Source organism: Eriocheir sinensis, chromosome 3, assembly GCF_024679095.1.
Source record: "Eriocheir sinensis breed Jianghai 21 chromosome 3, ASM2467909v1, whole genome shotgun sequence".
Classification (NCBI taxonomy): Eukaryota; Metazoa; Arthropoda; class Malacostraca; order Decapoda; family Varunidae; genus Eriocheir; species Eriocheir sinensis.
Window position 1 is genome coordinate 27,520,152 of NC_066511.1, and position 18,419 is coordinate 27,538,570.

At 40.0% G+C, this 18,419-nt stretch overlaps 1 protein-coding gene across 1 annotated transcript; it reads right to left on the minus strand.

The window, feature by feature from the left end:
• Positions 1–794: 794 nt before the first annotated feature.
• On the minus strand, positions 795–16,852 carry LOC127007424 (phosphoacetylglucosamine mutase-like). The gene is made up of 9 exons (XM_050878423.1): positions 16,698–16,852; positions 14,468–14,538; positions 13,921–14,146; positions 12,856–12,987; positions 12,178–12,415; positions 11,510–11,693; positions 8,687–8,914; positions 4,857–5,026; positions 795–4,655 (listed from the first exon to the last, which is right to left on the minus strand). Exons 1-9 carry the CDS (start codon positions 16,787–16,789, stop codon positions 4,386–4,388), a joined length of 1,611 nt encoding a protein of 536 aa, XP_050734380.1. The 5' UTR covers positions 16,790–16,852; the 3' UTR covers positions 795–4,385.
• Between the last annotated feature and the right edge of the window lie 1,567 nt (positions 16,853–18,419).

Below are 18,419 nucleotides of genomic sequence, written 5' to 3' on the forward strand. Positions count from 1 at the left end.
GGTAAGATTTTCATAAAGGATTCAAAACATTAAATTTTATGAATACAAAACTTACATAAAAAGATCTGATTATTTTCATTTGGAAACTTCATATCTCATCTCTTACTAAATCAGCTTCCTCGCGGCTGGGTGTTCTGTACCGTCTCCGCCAGTTCTTCTCCCCCGCACAGTTGCTATCCATTTACAGGAGCCTTGTCTGCCCTCGTATGGAGTATGCATCTCGTGTGTAGGGGAGGTCCACTCACACAGCTCTCCTTGACAGAGTGGAGTCAAAGGCTCTTCGTCTCATCAGCTCTCCTCCTCATACTGAGTCTTTTACCTCTCAAATTCTGCTGCCATGTTGCCTCTCTTTCTATCTTCTATCGATATTTTCATGCTGACTGCTCTTCTAAACTTGCTAACTGCATGCCTCCCCCCCTCCCGCGGCCTCGCTGCACACGACTTTCTACTCTTGCTCATCCCTATACTGTCCCTATACTTGCAAGTGTCAACCAGCATCTTCACTCTTTCATCCCTCATGCTGGTAAACTCTGGAACAATCTTCCTTCATCTGTATTTCCTCCTGCCAATGACTTGAACTCTCAAAAGGAGGGTATCAGGACACCTCTCCTCCCGAAATTGACCTCTCTTTTTGGACACTCCTTTGACCTCTATTCAGGAGCAGTGAGTAGCGTTTTTTTTTATTTATTTTTTTTTTTTTTATGCCCTTGAACTGTCTCCTTAGCTGTAAAAAAAAAAAAGAAAAAAAAAGGCAAAAACGATACTATATTGATATTTCAAATAAAAAACATAAATGAATTCAAATTTTCATTATCTGCATTTTAGAAAACTTACAAAGCCTGAAAACCACACATTGACACGTAAGTACATATGGACGGTAATACTAGAAACGCCTGAACCGGCGTTGTGTTATTTGGCATCCCAACCGTCAAAAGCTGGCGCTTTTGTTTACAAACACTGGTCTCTCGTGAACTGCACATGCTCAGACCAGCAAGCGTAGACCTGTACAGTCTCACAAAGCTGAATCAGACATACACTACCACTACCACCATCCTCTGTGTTTCTAGAACGACACTGTACGAATTGTATTTATATGTACAGAGTATCGTTCTAGAAACAGCGAGGATGGTGGTACTGTATGTCTGATTCAGCCTTCCAGCAACTCTTAATGTGTTAAAAAGCTTTGTAAGACTGTACAGGGCTATGCTTACTGGTCTGAACATGCGCAGTTCACAAGAGACCAGTGTTTGTAAACAAAAGCGCCAGCTTTTGACGATGGGACACCAAATGACACATCACCGGGCACTTTCAATACCATGGCATGCTCACAAATGAATATGGAATATCAAATTTGAGGCAGTGAATAATAATTTTTGGGGCAAAGTTAAATGATTTTTCTCTTTGATATATTTATTTTTGAGTCTAACATCAAATAATAACCTAGTGTTTTAATGTTGATGATCTTAGTATGAAATCTCTTCACCAAAAGTATTTCATATCCCGAAGTTTTTCATACAACACCGGGCCACGCATGCACAGTAGGGAGGAGACTTTTTTTTTTTTTTTTTTTTTTTTTTTTTTAGGCTGAAAAAAGTAGCGATTATCGCTAGTTTGGTTACAAAAGTAACGAAGATACCGATATATATTTAAATACGTAGTGGATGGCTGATAACCCGATTTTGTTATCAGCGATATAGTATCGCGATAACGCCCAGCTATGGTTTTCAGCATACCCCTACTGCCACCATCTTTGAAGTGCCTCACCTAGTTTCTTGTAAAACATTCTTGTATGGCAAATTGCTCGACAATTGCCTTCATTTGGTGCTCAGGCTTACATCATCTAATGCGTTGTTATTGTTTCAGGCATTATGGTACACTGGGCTTACGCTCATGTGGTCCTCTCTCCATATCTGTACTTGTCCAAACTTCGCCAATACTACATCCTCACTTAGTCTGTTCCATCTTCCTTTTCTCAATTTTTTACTGTGTCTTCGTGTGTTGCTGGTGTTCTTAGCAATAACTCCTCGTGATCTACTTCCATTTTTATTCCACAATTTGTAAATTAGCATGTAGGTATGTGTGTGTATATACATAAACACACACAGCCCGGTAGCTCAGGGGTAGAGCGTCTGGCTCACAACCAGAAGGACCGGGGTTCGATTCCCCGACCGAGTGAAGACAAGTTGGGTTTATCCTCTTTCACATGTAGCCCCTGTTCACCTAGGAGTGAGTAGGTACGTGACGTCAGGCAAGGAGTTGTGACCTCGTTGTCGCAGTGTGTTGTGTGTGAGTGGTCTCAGTCCTACCCAAAGATCGGTACTACGAGCTCTGTGCTCTTCCGTAGGGGAACGGCTGGCTGTCTCGAGAGAGACCCGCAGCAGACCAAGAGGTGAATTATACGCAATTATAATACTGTGGCAGTTTTAAAGTGGTCTCAATATACATTAATTATAAAAGGGTACATATAAAAACTGCAGTTTGTACCTTCTTGATGAGAATCCTATTTGAAAATCCATTAAGCCCCATTCACCCTGGGCATCAAGTTCTGTGATGTGTTGTACAACTCATTGCAGAAATTGTTTCCAGCAGTAGGGTAATTACACTATGTGAAAATTTTATCTCATTTCCTCAGCTGGTCTGTAGTAGTTACCCTACTGCAGTGGTGGATCCAGCTCCAGGTGAGGGGGGGGGGGGGGCTGATATACAAGATGGGCACCATACCATACCATAATATATATATATATATATATATATATATATATATATAAAAATATATATATATATATATATATATATATATATATATATATATATATATATATATATACTGTTGGCACCATTGGTTCCTGCAAAGGGTATGCAACACATTGCATAATTTGATGCCTAGTGAATGGGTCTTTTAGACCTTCCAACATGTATTAATCAACTATCTTAGCTTGTCATGTTAATTCTCCCTTTAAGGCACTAGACCCAGTTACAGATGCCTTTCAAAACCTCTGAAATAACCAGGAATGTTGAATCTATATACAATAAAACTGCTGAATGAACTAAATAAATCCTGTCAACACTCTTGTGGTTTCACTGTTCCAAGATACAGAAAAATGAAAACCTCACAATGTGGAAGGCCAGCAAAAGAGAGCACCATCAAAAAGTGTTGGGTGAATCACCCATGGAAAAGAAAAATCTTGAGTTTCCAGAATCGGTAATAAATACAGAATCACAAAGCTGCCGGTTATGGGCCAATCCATCTTGGAAAAGAAATGGGCAATCAGCAACTCTCCCAAATTGTCACAATCTGTGCATTCCTTTCAGTCAATAGGTAATTGATATATAGCAATGCTAGACAACAGAATTCACTGAAAACATTCTATTTACGTTTTCTTAACATATTAATACATGTAACGAGTATTATCTGTATAATGATAAACATACAGGATATATGTAGGCAATAGTGCAGGTATTCTGTGCAGTAAAGAATATGTAATAATGACACAGACATCTACCAATACCATATGAATATTCCATTACCATATAAAGATGGTACTAGAAAAATGTAAATACAATGTATTCAATTGTTTTTAATGAATTCTGTTGTCTTTAGCATTGCTATATATCAATTCCTTATCGACTGACAGGAATGCTCGGACTGTGACAATTTGGGAAAGGATTGCTGAATGCAGATTTCTTTTCTGGGATGGAACGGAACATAGTTCCCTAAGCCCTGCCCCATCCATCACCCAATCACTAGTTAATCAGTGATGACCCAAGGAAGGAGCTGGGGCATAGGAAACTGCTTGGCTGGCAGCACTCTAGTTTTATGATGATAAAGCTGTGATCCTTATGATATACATTAAGAACCAACACTATATATTCCCATCACCAATTAATGAAATGTTACAAATTATAGCTGCAGTAATTAGAACCTTTAAATATTCCAAATCTTCACTGGTATAGTAAACTGTATTTTGTGTATTAACGCAAGCCTTCCACAATAAAAAGGAATTACGCTAAATTGAATGATTCCATTACTCTCATACAACAAACATTGAACCCCGAGAATTTAAGGTAAGACACGAGTAATGTTAATCAGTCTATCGTGTGTCAATCAAAGATTTACACATTGTGTCATGTGAATATAGATTTAGTCCATTAAATCCAATGAAATATGATTAAAGAATGTCTTCTTTTACATAGCATCTGCAAAACTTAGTATATTGGTTTATGCATAAATTTTACAGTATGCAGGCCCAATGACTATGCATATGCAAGGAAAAAACTCAAGACATTCACCATTACTTAAAAAAATACTTCACAACCTCATTTATTTTCCTGAATGAGCCATCTCATAACCTATTAAGTTTGAGCAATAGTAGCCCCTAAAACTCTTAGCCAGGACCTTTTGGCTTGTCTCCTACACCACCAGCTTGCTCATACACTGCACATGCAACTTGAACTGCAAGATTGTCTGCTTCCTCCTGAGTTGAAGCCTCAGCATAGACCCTGACAACATCCTCCGTACCTGAGGGTCGTACAAAGGATCTACCTTTGGGGAAGCTGGACACAATTTTATTTATGGTGTTCTGTAAACCCTCTGGAGTAACACAAACTCGCTCTGCATCTGTGGTGGTGATTACTGCTCTGTCAGCCACCATTACCTGAAAGAATTAACTTTTAATCATAATCAAAATACAAATTGAGTTTACATTCATAAAATAGGATGTCATGTAGTGTGTTGATTAGTGACTTACTTGATACTCATGCTCATCAATATGAGGACAGAAAGATGAGAGGAATATGGTGAAGTATAAGCAAGATAAGTACCTGGGTACTTTATTTGGTAAAACTGACATACCTACCTTCATCTGTCTGTTTGGAAGGTCAGTGTAAGCAGTATTCCAGTCCAGCACTGACCAGCCTCGTGCATGCAGCACTGTCTCCACCAGCAACATGTCTGAGATTGCATCCCCAACTGTCTCATTTATGACATCAAGCACTTTAGCCAATCTCTCAGCATTTTGGTTTTTAGCTGGAACAACATAAATGTTTTGGTAATATGAAATAGATTATTGTAACAATAAAGACTTAATGGACTTAAGAATGATCTGTTTAACCCTCTCGCACACCATAAGTTTCCAATAAGTTTCTGTTCCACTCATCATACATTTCTCAGGCCCGACCGGCCTTATTTTGCTGCCGCGATACTCTACATTCCTGGTCGTATTTTACTCTCACATATATATCGTACTCCAATATATTTGGTATCAATGGCTTCATAAAGACTTGTACTAGAACATGCACCTACAAATAGAGGAAAAAAAAAATATATATATTTATATATATATATATATATATATATATATATATATATATATATATATATATATATATATATATATATAAACAATACAAACTTGTTTCAAGTCTCTGTATAGAGTATTGTAGACAATAAATCCGAAGTACCAACTCTTCCCCACTAACTAGCTCGAAATTTTTTGGGCCAACTATTTAGGCAAATATATGTTTCGAAGCAGAATTTAGTGAGGATTCTTATGGTATCCTCTAAATCCTTATGCGACTATTTTTTTCCTCGAACGTCAGAGTAGGCTAACAAATAAAAATCGCTCAAAGCTCCTCATCTACACTCCTTAGAAAGGTTGCCATATGTTACCATTAAGAAACTTATCCCAACAAATGACACTCCCAAATTTGACGCACTTTCACCGAGAACTTAATTTTTAATCAATTTTTTTAACTTTTATGATGCGTTTTGCATCATCGTGCGCCAGGACCTTTTACCCTTTGATGACGCGAAGCGCATCATCGTGTGCGAGAGGATTAAAGTGCATATTGGTCTTAAGGACTTGAGAGGTTAAATCATCTGCTTTAATGGCTGGTGACATCCATGATTATAGTCCAGGCGCTTAGGGAAATATTAGGGAGACTTTGTGCAAATTTATCTACAAGCATGAAATTTGGCACAGATGTAGGTTAGGCCGTACTGAACTCATTTGTTGAGGGCGCCAAAGCCGATGATCACTGGGGCCGCCATATTGGCAAAATCCAATATGGCCGCCACTTGGTATTTCATTTTGCGATAACTTCACGACTAAAGGTCATACAACATCGTGTAAAAGCACTTTATAGGGGTTTTCGACCTCAAGGAATCCAAATCCGAGCTCAAAAATTTGCATAGCACATCCCATATGCTGAGTTCAGCCTTATTGGGAAGGATCAGTCTCATGAACAGTCGAACAAGAGCCTTCAAGCTCATGGTGGGGCTGCTGGGCTGTATGAAAATCCTGAAGCGCTCACACTTTACATGCTGACGGGTCCAGATTGTTCCCGGTGTGTTGAAGAGTTTGAGACGGTTTTGGACAGCCCGAGCTCAAGCACTGCTCATCATGAAGAAGCACACAGCTTGCAAGTAAAATACAGGAAAGATGTCCTGTCATTTGTTGAAAATATCAAACAGCTAGGAAATCCTTTTATTGCTGATTCGGAACTTGTTGCGCTTGACACCCAAGAAGTCATGGATCAAGAAGTCGTCACATCTCTCTGCCAAGTCCATGAAGTTGGCAAAGATCTTCATGAACAATATGTTGCACAAACACTCGACAAGGCAACTGTGCCAGTGTCCAACACTATCCGACGTAACAACATCCTGACCTTTGCCAATCGACCTCACTTATCCAAGAAAGGCAACAAAGCCAGTGGTACACAGAAGAAAAACATGACTCTTATCACACAACTCTTCCTGTCACTTCAATCACGACCAGATGCTGATGTGGAAGAGTTTTTTCGCTTTGAAAATCAAAGGGAACCACCAAGTTTGGCTGACTATGGCTCACTTAGATCCGGCAGCAAGTCTGATATTCTGGAATGCATCAAAGCTCCAACTGGTCGGTCATCTCAAGCTAGGCGTGCAACGATTGTTGTGTTGGACATGGCAGCAGTTATTCACATGGTGCGACCTACATCAGCAAAAACATTTGCCGAGTATGCTACACAACATATGATCCCGTTCCTGAAATCCCAGATAAATCCAGCAGTTTCCCGCATTGATGCCATATGGGACACCTATCCAGAAGAGAGTTTGAAGTCACTCACACATCAACGTCGTGGTACAGGTCCACGAACTAGGGTTGGAAGTGGCAGCACACGAATCCCAAAACATGATTGGAACAGTGGATTCCTCAAGAACAACGACAACAAGGAGGAGTTGTTCATTTTCCTGAGTGAGGAGATAGTCAAGAATGACTGGGGCAGGAAACTCCTGCTCAGTACCAAAGGCGAAAATGTTCTATCCAACAGACAAGCCGACGTGTCAGCACTCCAACCCTATAATCATGCCGAGGCCGATACGAGGATATTCCTTCATCTGGCACATGCAGCAGCCCAGGGCCACAAGATAGCTATTGTTCGTACTGTTGATAGTGATGTGGTGGTCCTTGCCATACACTTCTTCTCAAGCCTTGGTTTCTTGGAGCTGTGGGTTTGTTTTGGGAGTGGCAAAAATGTCCGTGACATCCCCATCCATGACATCTGTGCTCACCTTGGACCTTCCAGATCTCTCGCGTTGCCCCTTTTCCATGCAATAACAGGGTGTGACACGACATCACACTTCCTTGGATGTGGCAAAAAAACTGCTTGGACATCTTGGCAAAACACTCCAGGACTCACAGAAACACTGATGGCATTGACCAATAATCCAAACCTCCTCAGCCTCGATTCTCTACACATGCAGAATCTGGAACGATTTGTGGTCATCATGTACAGCAAGGGATGTGGACTGACCAGGGTCAACGGTTAGACATCGTCTATTCACAAGTGGTAGAAAAACCTTGGAAAACATTCCACCCACACAAGCAGCTTTGTTTGAACATCTCAAGCGGGCTCTGCTTCAAGCAAGCTTCTACTGGAAACAGGCAACCTCAGTTCACCAGACTATTCCTAACTTCACCGCATGGGGTTGGCAAAAAGAAAACACTGGTATCTGGTTACCACACTGGACAACACTTGAAGATGCCAGTAAAGCATGTTCCATCCTGCTGCACTGTGGCTGCGAACGGGCTTGTACAGGAAACTGTAAATGTAGCAGAGCTGGAGTCCGATGCACCGGGCTGTGCAAATGCGAAGCCGGGTGTATCAATAATGATGATACTTAGACAAATACCTTCTACAGTGACAGTCCACTAAGAACAGACTCATAAAATTTCTTCATTAGTGAACATGTAAAGAAACAAACTGAACCACTAAATGTATATACAATAAAAACTTTAGATTGGCAAAAGTATATACGCTATGTGAAATCTGAGCTCAGATTTAGATTCCTTGAGGTCAAAAACCCATACAAAGTGCTTTTACTTGACTTTTTATGCCTTTCGGTTGTGAAGTTATGGCAAAATGAAATATCGAGTGGCGGCCATATTAGATTTTGCAAATATGGCGACCCCAGTGATTATCGTCTTTGGCGCCCTCAAGAAATTGGTTCAATATGACATCATCTACATCTGTGCCAAATTTCATGCTTGTAGACAAATCTGAACGATGGTTCCCCTAAGCGCCTGGACTATTATGATACTTGACAAAAGCAGCACAGTGAAACTAATTAAAGGAATTAAAAGACTGTTACTTTAACTGTAACATAATAATGCTTTCACAGCTCATCTGTCACATATACACAAACCTTGAACAGCTGCCTTGATGGTCTGTCTTGCTGTGCTGGAGACAATAACAGTACCATGACCATTGGCCTCAAAGTAAACGCCAATATCAAACTCCTGGGCCATGTGGTGTAAATGCTTAACTCCTGTCTTGGCACAGGCCACAGGAACCCCAAGCTGGTCATTAATGTAGGCTGTGGAGGCTCCATTAGCATAGGCAGTCTGGACAAGGCCAAGCTTCAGTGCTAACCCTGTAAATAATGGATTATATTAAATCTTCCTATAGCCTCTGCTCTGAAATACATAATGAATAAATTTTAATTTTTATATTATGGTCTCAATGTAATGAGATTGTGCACATTTATTAGCAACTATGGGAGGAACTAATTGTTTCCAAACTTTGAAGTTGTCAATTAAATTTGGTATTAAGTATAAATTATATATGAAACTAAAGTCAGACTCAGCTATGAAGTTCTTTTGAGCAGGGCCAGCACAGGGAATTTCCTTGCTTCAGCTCTGACAAACCTACCCTTAATTATTGGATTAGTCTAAAAGTACTTGTTCACACTGTAAATAGGTTCTTTCTCTCAACTGTGGAGAACATGAGAGTGAGTCAGAGAAGCTGCAATTGCAGGTGGAGGTCAAGGAGGACTGAGCACTGCCGCAACACACAGCTATAGTTTATGCACCCAACTTATACCTTACCAATTCTTAAAAAAAAAAAATTGTTATAATATCTAGTCTCATTCTTAGGAAAGGGATGCAGTAATAACCTGACTATCTGGCACCTACAAGGAATAACCCATGCCAGCTGAAATTTACATCCTTTGGTGTCTATATATATTGCTCTTAATCCTTTCATTGCTAAACGCTCGCAGCGAGCGTTAGGCATATTTGCTGGTGTTGCTAAATGCTCACTGTGAGCTCCACCCGCACTAAAATCTCCCGCGTATGAGTGTTCCAACACTAATTCTCACAACACAGAATTGCCAATTGAGTGGGTTCTTCACTAAATTTGGTGGAAAATCATATCAGCCCAGCGTGGCAAATCTATGGACGAGTAACTGGTGGATGTTCTTGCCCAATATAGCAGCATTTTTGCATAGCTTCACCTATCACCTGACTGATTCTTTGACCAAATAGTTGTAAATCTTGCAGTTGGCAATACTCCCTTGCCAGAGTCTGAAGGAAAGATGTCCGCAGTTCCCTCAATATGGCTGATCATCCCGCACACACCGACCGTAAGTGTTAACATTCAACACTCCCTGAACATGCATGTACGTTCGCAAGAGAGGCATACATAACCGACTCCTATAGATCTGAACCTCCTCTTTCCAGTGGTGTTTTTGGTTTTTAGCTGTGATGAATAGTTTTTGAGATACAGAGGTTAAAAGAGACCCCCCATTGGGCTACCCGACTGTGCCTGAGGGGATAGTCGCGTCCGCACCGCACGCAAGGAAAGGGTTAAGAGCCCTTACAGCAGTTGTGCATAAGCAATACCTTTCTATTGCTTCCAGTGGATTTCCTGTAGGCAAAAATTCAACTGGTGGTAACCTTCAAATAACTTTCCTCTTGTATCAACTCAATGGTTGATAATTTTCAGTTGAGTCAATTTTAGCTTTTTTGGGGTAACATCTAGATAAATTGGGGGAAAAAATTAACAAATACCAAAAAATTGACGAAAATGGTGCACCGAACTGTCAAATTCTGCACCCATGCAGACACTCGCGAGATTCACCGTTCACAGCTTGTTCACCCAGCTGGCTGTCTGTTACTCTGTTGTTTCCCAGATTCTGTACATTTTTCCACCATAATTACTCCTACTACACCACCTTCTACAGGGAAGAAGAGGCATAATATAACCCCCATTGCCATGAAGAAAATGGCAAATGCGTCATTGACCCCCCCTGTATCTACCTTGTGAATACCAGAATTCAACATGAGGTGTTTTGTCTCCTGAATATTTGAGCCGAGGGCTGGTACCATTTCTGAAGATATGGTTATTTCAATTTTGGCCTTAAAATAAGTGGTTTACACACACGGTTCTGTGGTAGGCAACACTAAAATTGTAAAAAATTGATAAACGAGTGGTAAAGTGTTGCCATTGCCACGGAGATGCATGGCAAAGAGGTGAACTGATAGCCATTATAGTCTGCTTCACAGGGTGATCTTTTTCCCCCTATATCTTGTTACTTTTTCAACTTTTAGAACTGGGATCATGTTGACTACTTTTTCTGCATCTGTAAGGTACTGAGGTAGCTGATGGTAATTTATATTATTATGATTATAATTATACAGAGGGTTATATGCTAATGCAGCATTACCTCTAAATCACACATGACATGCAGTACATGTCTGCAATGTTCTATTGGACCAGCAGAAAATTGTAGTATACCATACTGTAACAACAGTACCATGTGGAAGGCAACCTGCTCAATTTTCAGGTAAGTCTGTCATTACTAGCAGTGCACAGCTGATGACTAAGACAAGGCTTGGTTTGGGGAGTGTGTGCTTAGACCTCATACTAAAATTGAAATATACTGCATGGATTATTAGCTTTAGTATTTTTTTATCACCACAAGAATTTATGAGCAAAATCAACACCCAAAACAATAACAATGGATGCCAACAAACACAGTGCAGTACAGTACTACCAAGCAATGGACTTTTTTCAATAATAAACTAGTTGATTCCAAATTTAATCCATTAAATTGAGGGATGTGTAATATTCATTTCAAATTTCTTTCTTTCTTCAATCACCTAATAATATAAACAAAGAGAAAGAATTTAATAATTTCTACTTCTGTCACATAAGTTATAAATAAAATTGCTTTCACTACACCAACCTGACTTCTGTAGCAACTCCTTCAAGTAGCCTGCGACTAAGGTAGCAATCTTGTCACCATCTAACATGTGGAACCCTTTATTGGTGTCCAAGAAGCTATAGATAACACGGTCTGCATCTCCATCCACAGAAACACACCGTACATTAATGGTTTGGGGCACACCCTCAGGCCATTTCTGCTGTACCTGTTGGTCCCAAAGAAAGATATAACATGTTGGGAATAGGAAACCATATTAACATCAGATGCTTTCCAACATATACACACAAGAAAAATTTATCTAGGTATCTGGTATTATTTTTCCTTGTTTCTTGGTCAGGGTTGTTTAGCTCTATTTGTTTCTCTAATCATTTGGAAAGGCTCAGTACATGCTGGTAAGTGTTAACCTGATTCACCTAAATTGTGACTTTCTATTCTACTCAACTGTTATCAGCCTCTTTATTTAAGCCCAGGATCCGTAGGTCATTTTGAATGACGTCCCAAAGGTAACATTCACCCTAACAACTGAGCCCTTTCTTGAGCAAGCTTATCTATTGCTCTGTGGCCCTTCAAAACAACTACTCAAATATACAAAAAGAATCCCTATAGAATCTGTAATCAGCAGTAATAAGCTAACCATATAAAAGATACACACCCTATGAACAGCAAAAATTGAATGCATCACAACTTGCCTTGACGAAGTCTGCTCCACACATGTGATTGAGGATTCCTTCTTTGTTGTAGATGGTGACCTTGAGAGTATTTTGTAGGTGCTTCATGAACTCTTCCATGGCAAGTGCTCCAACACCATTTGCTCCATCAAACAGGACCACAGGCTCATAGTTTGCAGAGGAGGAGCCATGCGAACGGAGGCTGACAAAGGCCTGGGATATCTTCTTGTAATACCCTTCCACAGTTGGCTCACCATACCTTGGGAATAGTTTTCTTTCTGATCATTCTTCATTTATTACCCTTTGATAACATAAAAATGGTGGTACCATCACCCAGTTTGTGCTGGAAAAGCAATGTTGAGGTCACATTTAATACAGATGTAAAATTTAGAATACTGCCCTTATATAGAACCTCCTGTTGAACTAGTAACCTAAAATTGATTCTTCTTTAATCAACTTTCTATTGTATTTCATTCTTCACAGCATCCTTGATGTCACTTGATTACCAAACAATTATCCTTCTCTTATAACTATACGTATTTGTTTTGTACCAAGTAGACTTCTATTGGAAATGCCCCCAGAAAATAAAATCCTCATGTACATGAAAATGCATGCTACATATTTTCTCAGCAAACGTTGGAATCAATTTGCATGATACACTCGAATGACCATCCCAATACATAAGACAGCGACACATACTCGCCACTATCATTGTGACAGGTGACAACATAGTGCAGCACAGGTGTAGAGATGATCCCTAGATCCATCACCTCCCCTCCCACTGCAGCAACACCTGCCAACACTGCTTCTCGGAGGCTGGTGCTGCTCGGCCTGTATGGTGACAAAATACAAATAAATTATTAAATAAATACTAACTTAGACCATCCTGTATCCTAAAAAATTCTTACAGGAAATGAGCAGAATAACCTAAATGACAACCCAGAGCTGATGATGAGAAAGAATATCAAGACAATAATCAAAAAGGGCAATTCTAAACTATGCACCAAACTTTTTGTAATAAAAAATCCTACAAAATAAACTACTTCATTATGTTTAGGGAGCCAAAGCATTACATAAAGGGTACTGTACTATCTTAAGAAGTGTATATCTCCCATGGATTAAAGGTAATTGAGGGGACTGCCCACCTAAAATCTAATTTACTGGCTGCACTTTTTTGCAAATTTTATTATTTTTATTTGTAATTGAGCTTTATTTAGGGAAATAAAAAGCCCAGTCCATAAATTTTTTTTGGATCGGGTCAATAATTTAAAAAAAAAAAAAAAAAAAAAAAAGTTTTGAATAATTGTATCTCCGAGGATTTTTGCTCAGCATCTTTTATTTTCTAACCATGTACACTTTGAAGCATATTGCAGGTCTCAGTGCTCTGCTTTTTTTCTCTATCTTTGTTTATAACTGGGGAAAAAACTTTAAATAACCTGAAATTTTTACTTTGAAAAATCATTGACACGTTCCTAATTGCTTTAAGACCAAAAAGCTGACAGCTCCTTTTTTTTTCTCCAACTATTCATAGATATCTCGTATGTAAAGATCTGATCTAAACTGAGGAAGGAGATGCAAATTGTTTAACCACAACTTACTTTATTTCTCAGAAATGAGCTTCGAAGATTTTTTTTGTTTGACAGTGTGATATCAGTAAACCTTACGAGTGCTTGAAAACATGTGTTTAAATAAATAAAGAGAGAAAGAGAGAGAGAGATTTTTCAGAAGTAATTACTGAAGTGATAAAAAATACAGCATCTGTACCTAGTGTCTCTGCCCACAATGACCATTGCCTTATTCTCTGTGTTGATCTTTGCAGCGCTGGTGATAGCCTCCAGAGCCTCAGCAATCCCGTTGTCAGTGGCATTGACTAAGGTGGTAGCATGCGCCTCCCACGCTGGGGCTAGCATCTCCCCCTGAGGGTCCACCAGTTTTACCCCATTATCAGGTAGTGGGTTATGTGAGGCCGTGATCATGACCCCAATGGCCGCTAAAAGATAGAGATTCTTGTTAAAACTTGTCATTAGCTAGTGTGGGTGTACATTGCATTCCATATGAGGGGAGCAAAATGTTCAAAGTTCATTATGACAAACTTCTTTACTACCATTTTATCTCAACATAATTATGGATATTGATAACTGACCTCATAAAAACAACATTATTTAATTTTAATCTGTTTGTGAATAATAACTTTTAAAATGGAAAATATCAAATAAGATTTTAAGCAAACTATAATATAAAATGGGACTTAAAAAGTTGATTTGCAATCATGCCGATGCAAATTTTAGAGTAGCTACTATAGGCTGCTTACCTCTTGTGTCCCTGGAACGCATGGCTGCTAAGAGGCCCATGCGGTACATGACAAAGTCCAGTTCCTCTGCCCTGGAATAATTATATATATATATATCAGTTACTCTTGAAAAAAATTGCAGAACAAATATGGATAATATTAAAGAAATGCAACTCAAAATCTATGGATAGTCCTCAAGTTACGATGAGGTTTAGTTCAGACAAAATATCAAGACAGCTCTTTGGGTCATCACTAGAAGTAGGGTCCAACCTGGGTACATTTTTGGTTCATAGATGGGGACTCCTGAGTACCACTGACATCTGCCTAATTTCTTTAATGGGCACCATGTAAAAATTCATATTTTGTACAAAGATGGCTCTTTGGTGGGTAAGTACATTGGAAGACTTGACACACAAGGAGGGGTAAGCTGATGTGTGTATCGGTTTTAATGGGACATATTTCTCATTCGGCAGAGAGAGTATCTGGCACAAGTAAGAAAACATTTCATTGGAAGGCAAATTCAATATCCCAGTCATTGAAAGGCAAATGGGTATATATTAGTCTTTGTATAATTCTCCATATGCCAAAGATGAAATTTGGTGCTTATTAGAAAAGGTACCTGAATCAAACTGGGATGTGGTCATGGTTAGGAAATCAATTAAGCATGCAAGCATCAGCTACTTTGTCCTAAGATGAATTTGATGCGTTTACTCAGTCAGTCCCAGTGAAACAAAAGATTAATAGAATGTTAGGTTGTTAATTGAAAGACCATCTGGAAAATACTTAAGTTTGGCAGCATAGCTGTACAACTAAGCAATGATATTTTAATACATACCTACATTCATAATTAAGAGATTAAATATAAAAATCCCAACACTGGTCTTATCAGTTACATATCAGTAGGGCCTTATCATTCTTCACGCCATCCATATCTGATATGGAGCCTTTCATTTTAGAGGGTGCTGAGTAATTACATGCCAAGTCTGGACAATCATGAGTATGAGATATTTCCATCTGGTATGGTACTTATAAAACACACATTTAGAGAAAAAAAAAAAAAAAAAGTTCAGGCAGATATTTTCATTGTTCTCTTAATTATCACTGTCATCCATTGTCAACTGTTCTATTATTTGAGGACTGTTATGGTCATGCCAAGTATAATTAATATATATATATATATATATATATATATATATATATATATATATATATATATATATATATATATATATATATATATATATATATCAGATTAAAAAGGGGGTAGAGTTGTCCAAAAGATGTCTAAACATTTAATTTCAATCAACAACTGCACATGTATGACTCAGCTCACCTTGGAGTTACAGGCATTATTTGTGCATGAAGCAATGCTGAGTGTATTGGAAAATATCTTTAACCACTGCAAGCATCAATGGTTTGGCTAGCACTTTGTGTCATGCAATACAAAGCCAAGATTTGATAAAAATGTTGGGTCATCTCAGCTCTGCAATGCATGACACTGAACTAGCCATATCTTTAAGGCTTGTGGTGTTGAGATATTTTCAAATCTATTCATTATCACTTTACTATTTTGTATTTCTTCCTTCAATAAGTTTGAAGAAAGGTGAGGAGTTCAAGTCAATAGTAATAAAAGTCTGACCAAAGAATTCCTTTAATTAGTGCCCTTATTTTCTTTGAAGCAAGATCATGCAAACATACTAATTAGCAGCTCCACCTGGTTTGTTGCACCTGCAGTCACCTGAGCCATGTTGACAGCTCGGGTGGGTGGTGCATGGGAAAGGATGCCCCAGTACTTACTTCTTTCTCCCTATCCATTTTCGCTCTTGACTGTCCACGCTTCTAAAGGTAGTGACGTCAGACATACAGACTAAGTGGCGGTCCCTCACATAGTCATTACTCATGGCTTCCAGATCATTTTAGGCTCAGTGTGTGGAGGTGCGTCTGCTCCCCACCAGCCCACCCCAAGAGTGTGGTGACGGGCTGCACATCTATGTTAGCAATGGAATACTAGTCTGGAGGTGGTTGTTTACTAATAAGTGACGACAGGTTACTATCATGGTATATCTTAGGCAGGCAAGTTTGTGGGTTACGTGAGGCGGTGTCTGTGTCCTCCCCGGCACCGGGCGGCCAAAACCTGTCGCCTGACCTCTGCACGGACTGGTTCACACGAGAAAAAAAAAAAAAAAACTTAAATTCCGTAACTCCAAGCTGGTGGTCAATGTCTCCCCAGTGATGCACCACGCACACTCACCTCGACCTGAACCCCGCCGTGCCATACTTGACCGGCTTGGTGACAGTCTTGGGATGTGACTCCTTGGCGACGCGAACAGCCTCGGTAAACATCCTCCCCGTGGCGCGGCTAACAGGTGTCTGGGGAAGGTGCCGTGCCGCTCACCTGTCAGACCCGCAGTGCTGCCAACCACGGCCACGGGCGACGATGCCATATTGTCGTACTCAGCCTCTTGATTGATTGATTGATAATTTATTGTTGCAGGTAAACAACAAGGGAGAAGGGAGGAACATGCCATCCCAACCCCCAGGCAGGACAGTGTGTGATTATACAACTATTAATACATGTGTAGGTAGCACCATGAAACTAAAAAGAATGTTTACCGATTTCCGACCCCAAAACTGTCTTCTTCACCCCAATAACTGGCTTTATGCATAGTTACCGTTAAAATGGTTAATTATTAGTGTTTTGTGGCAATAGTTATGGGTCAGAAACCGGTAAATACGATGCTTTGAGTACGATAATCTGGTAACGGTGGCCACGGGAGCCCGCGCCCAAAGGGGTCCACCTGAGTTATTTTTATATATTTCACTCATCGCTATCGTTTACGTGTCCTATTTCGTCTTCAATACCTGGCACAAACATGAGGGAAACACTTTTAATCATGAGAATGCTTTATATCAAACGAATAGGGCAAATTTTAGAAAGATTTACCCCACACTGATGTTCACTCAGCTCCTGCTTGTTTGGTCTGTTGGTCCGGTGTTTTGTTTTCCTGCGGGCAATATCAACCTTCATAAAGATCACAGGTGGACAAACTAAGGCAAAACCAGGCAAATTAATTAATAGGTTTTCTGGCTGAGTACTCCCCAGAGCGCATGCGTAGTGGACAGCAGAGCGACTTATTTCTGCGAGAGGCATTTCTCGCATCTTTGTAGGAGAGGCGGTGGCTGTACAGATAGCGAGACGGCCCCGCGTTCAATCCCCGACCGGTGCCATCAAGCTCAGCCGCCGCCGAGTTGCTTAAAACTACCCACATGCTGTCCAGAAGACCACCTATCAACCCGGACTCTAGATTCTAGGATTAAAGATGAGCTCCGGGCGGGGCAGCATGAGCCAATGCAAGATGGCGCCACTATAAACACTCGCCTGCGCCAGAACGAGCTGGGCCGACCATCAGGCCCCACCGGGAAGAAGCCTTGGACCGACCATCAGGATCCACCGGGAAGAAGCCTACCGGCGCAATAGGCAAAAAAAAAAAAAAAACAAAAAAAATGGCCATCCAAAACCGACGACTTCACAAACCTCATTCTCATCCGGTTTTCTGCCACAACCATTTAATATGAAGAAAAACTGAGACCACCATCGTCTTCCTGAGAAAATTCTGCATCACGCTAGAATAAATTTGAAACTGATATGATATGAAAAAAAATGTGCGAAATTAGGGGCTAAATAATATAGCGCAAACATTTTCTGACACTTATTTCCCTTCAACACCATAGTACTCAGCTATTTTTCATCGCATCACTTTTTCAAGCACGGATCCTGAATCTACGCGCATTTCTGTTTCCATTGGTGTAGGTTACGTCCCGATGTAAAGTACATAGAGGGTCAAATTTGACTCAAAACTAGCTGTGTATCGTCCTACGTGTCCCCGCCTCGCTGTCAACGTGTCGAGAGCAGCCGGTCTGGAGGAAACAGATGCAGAGGCGAAGGACCTCCTATACGTCACAGCTTACTTAT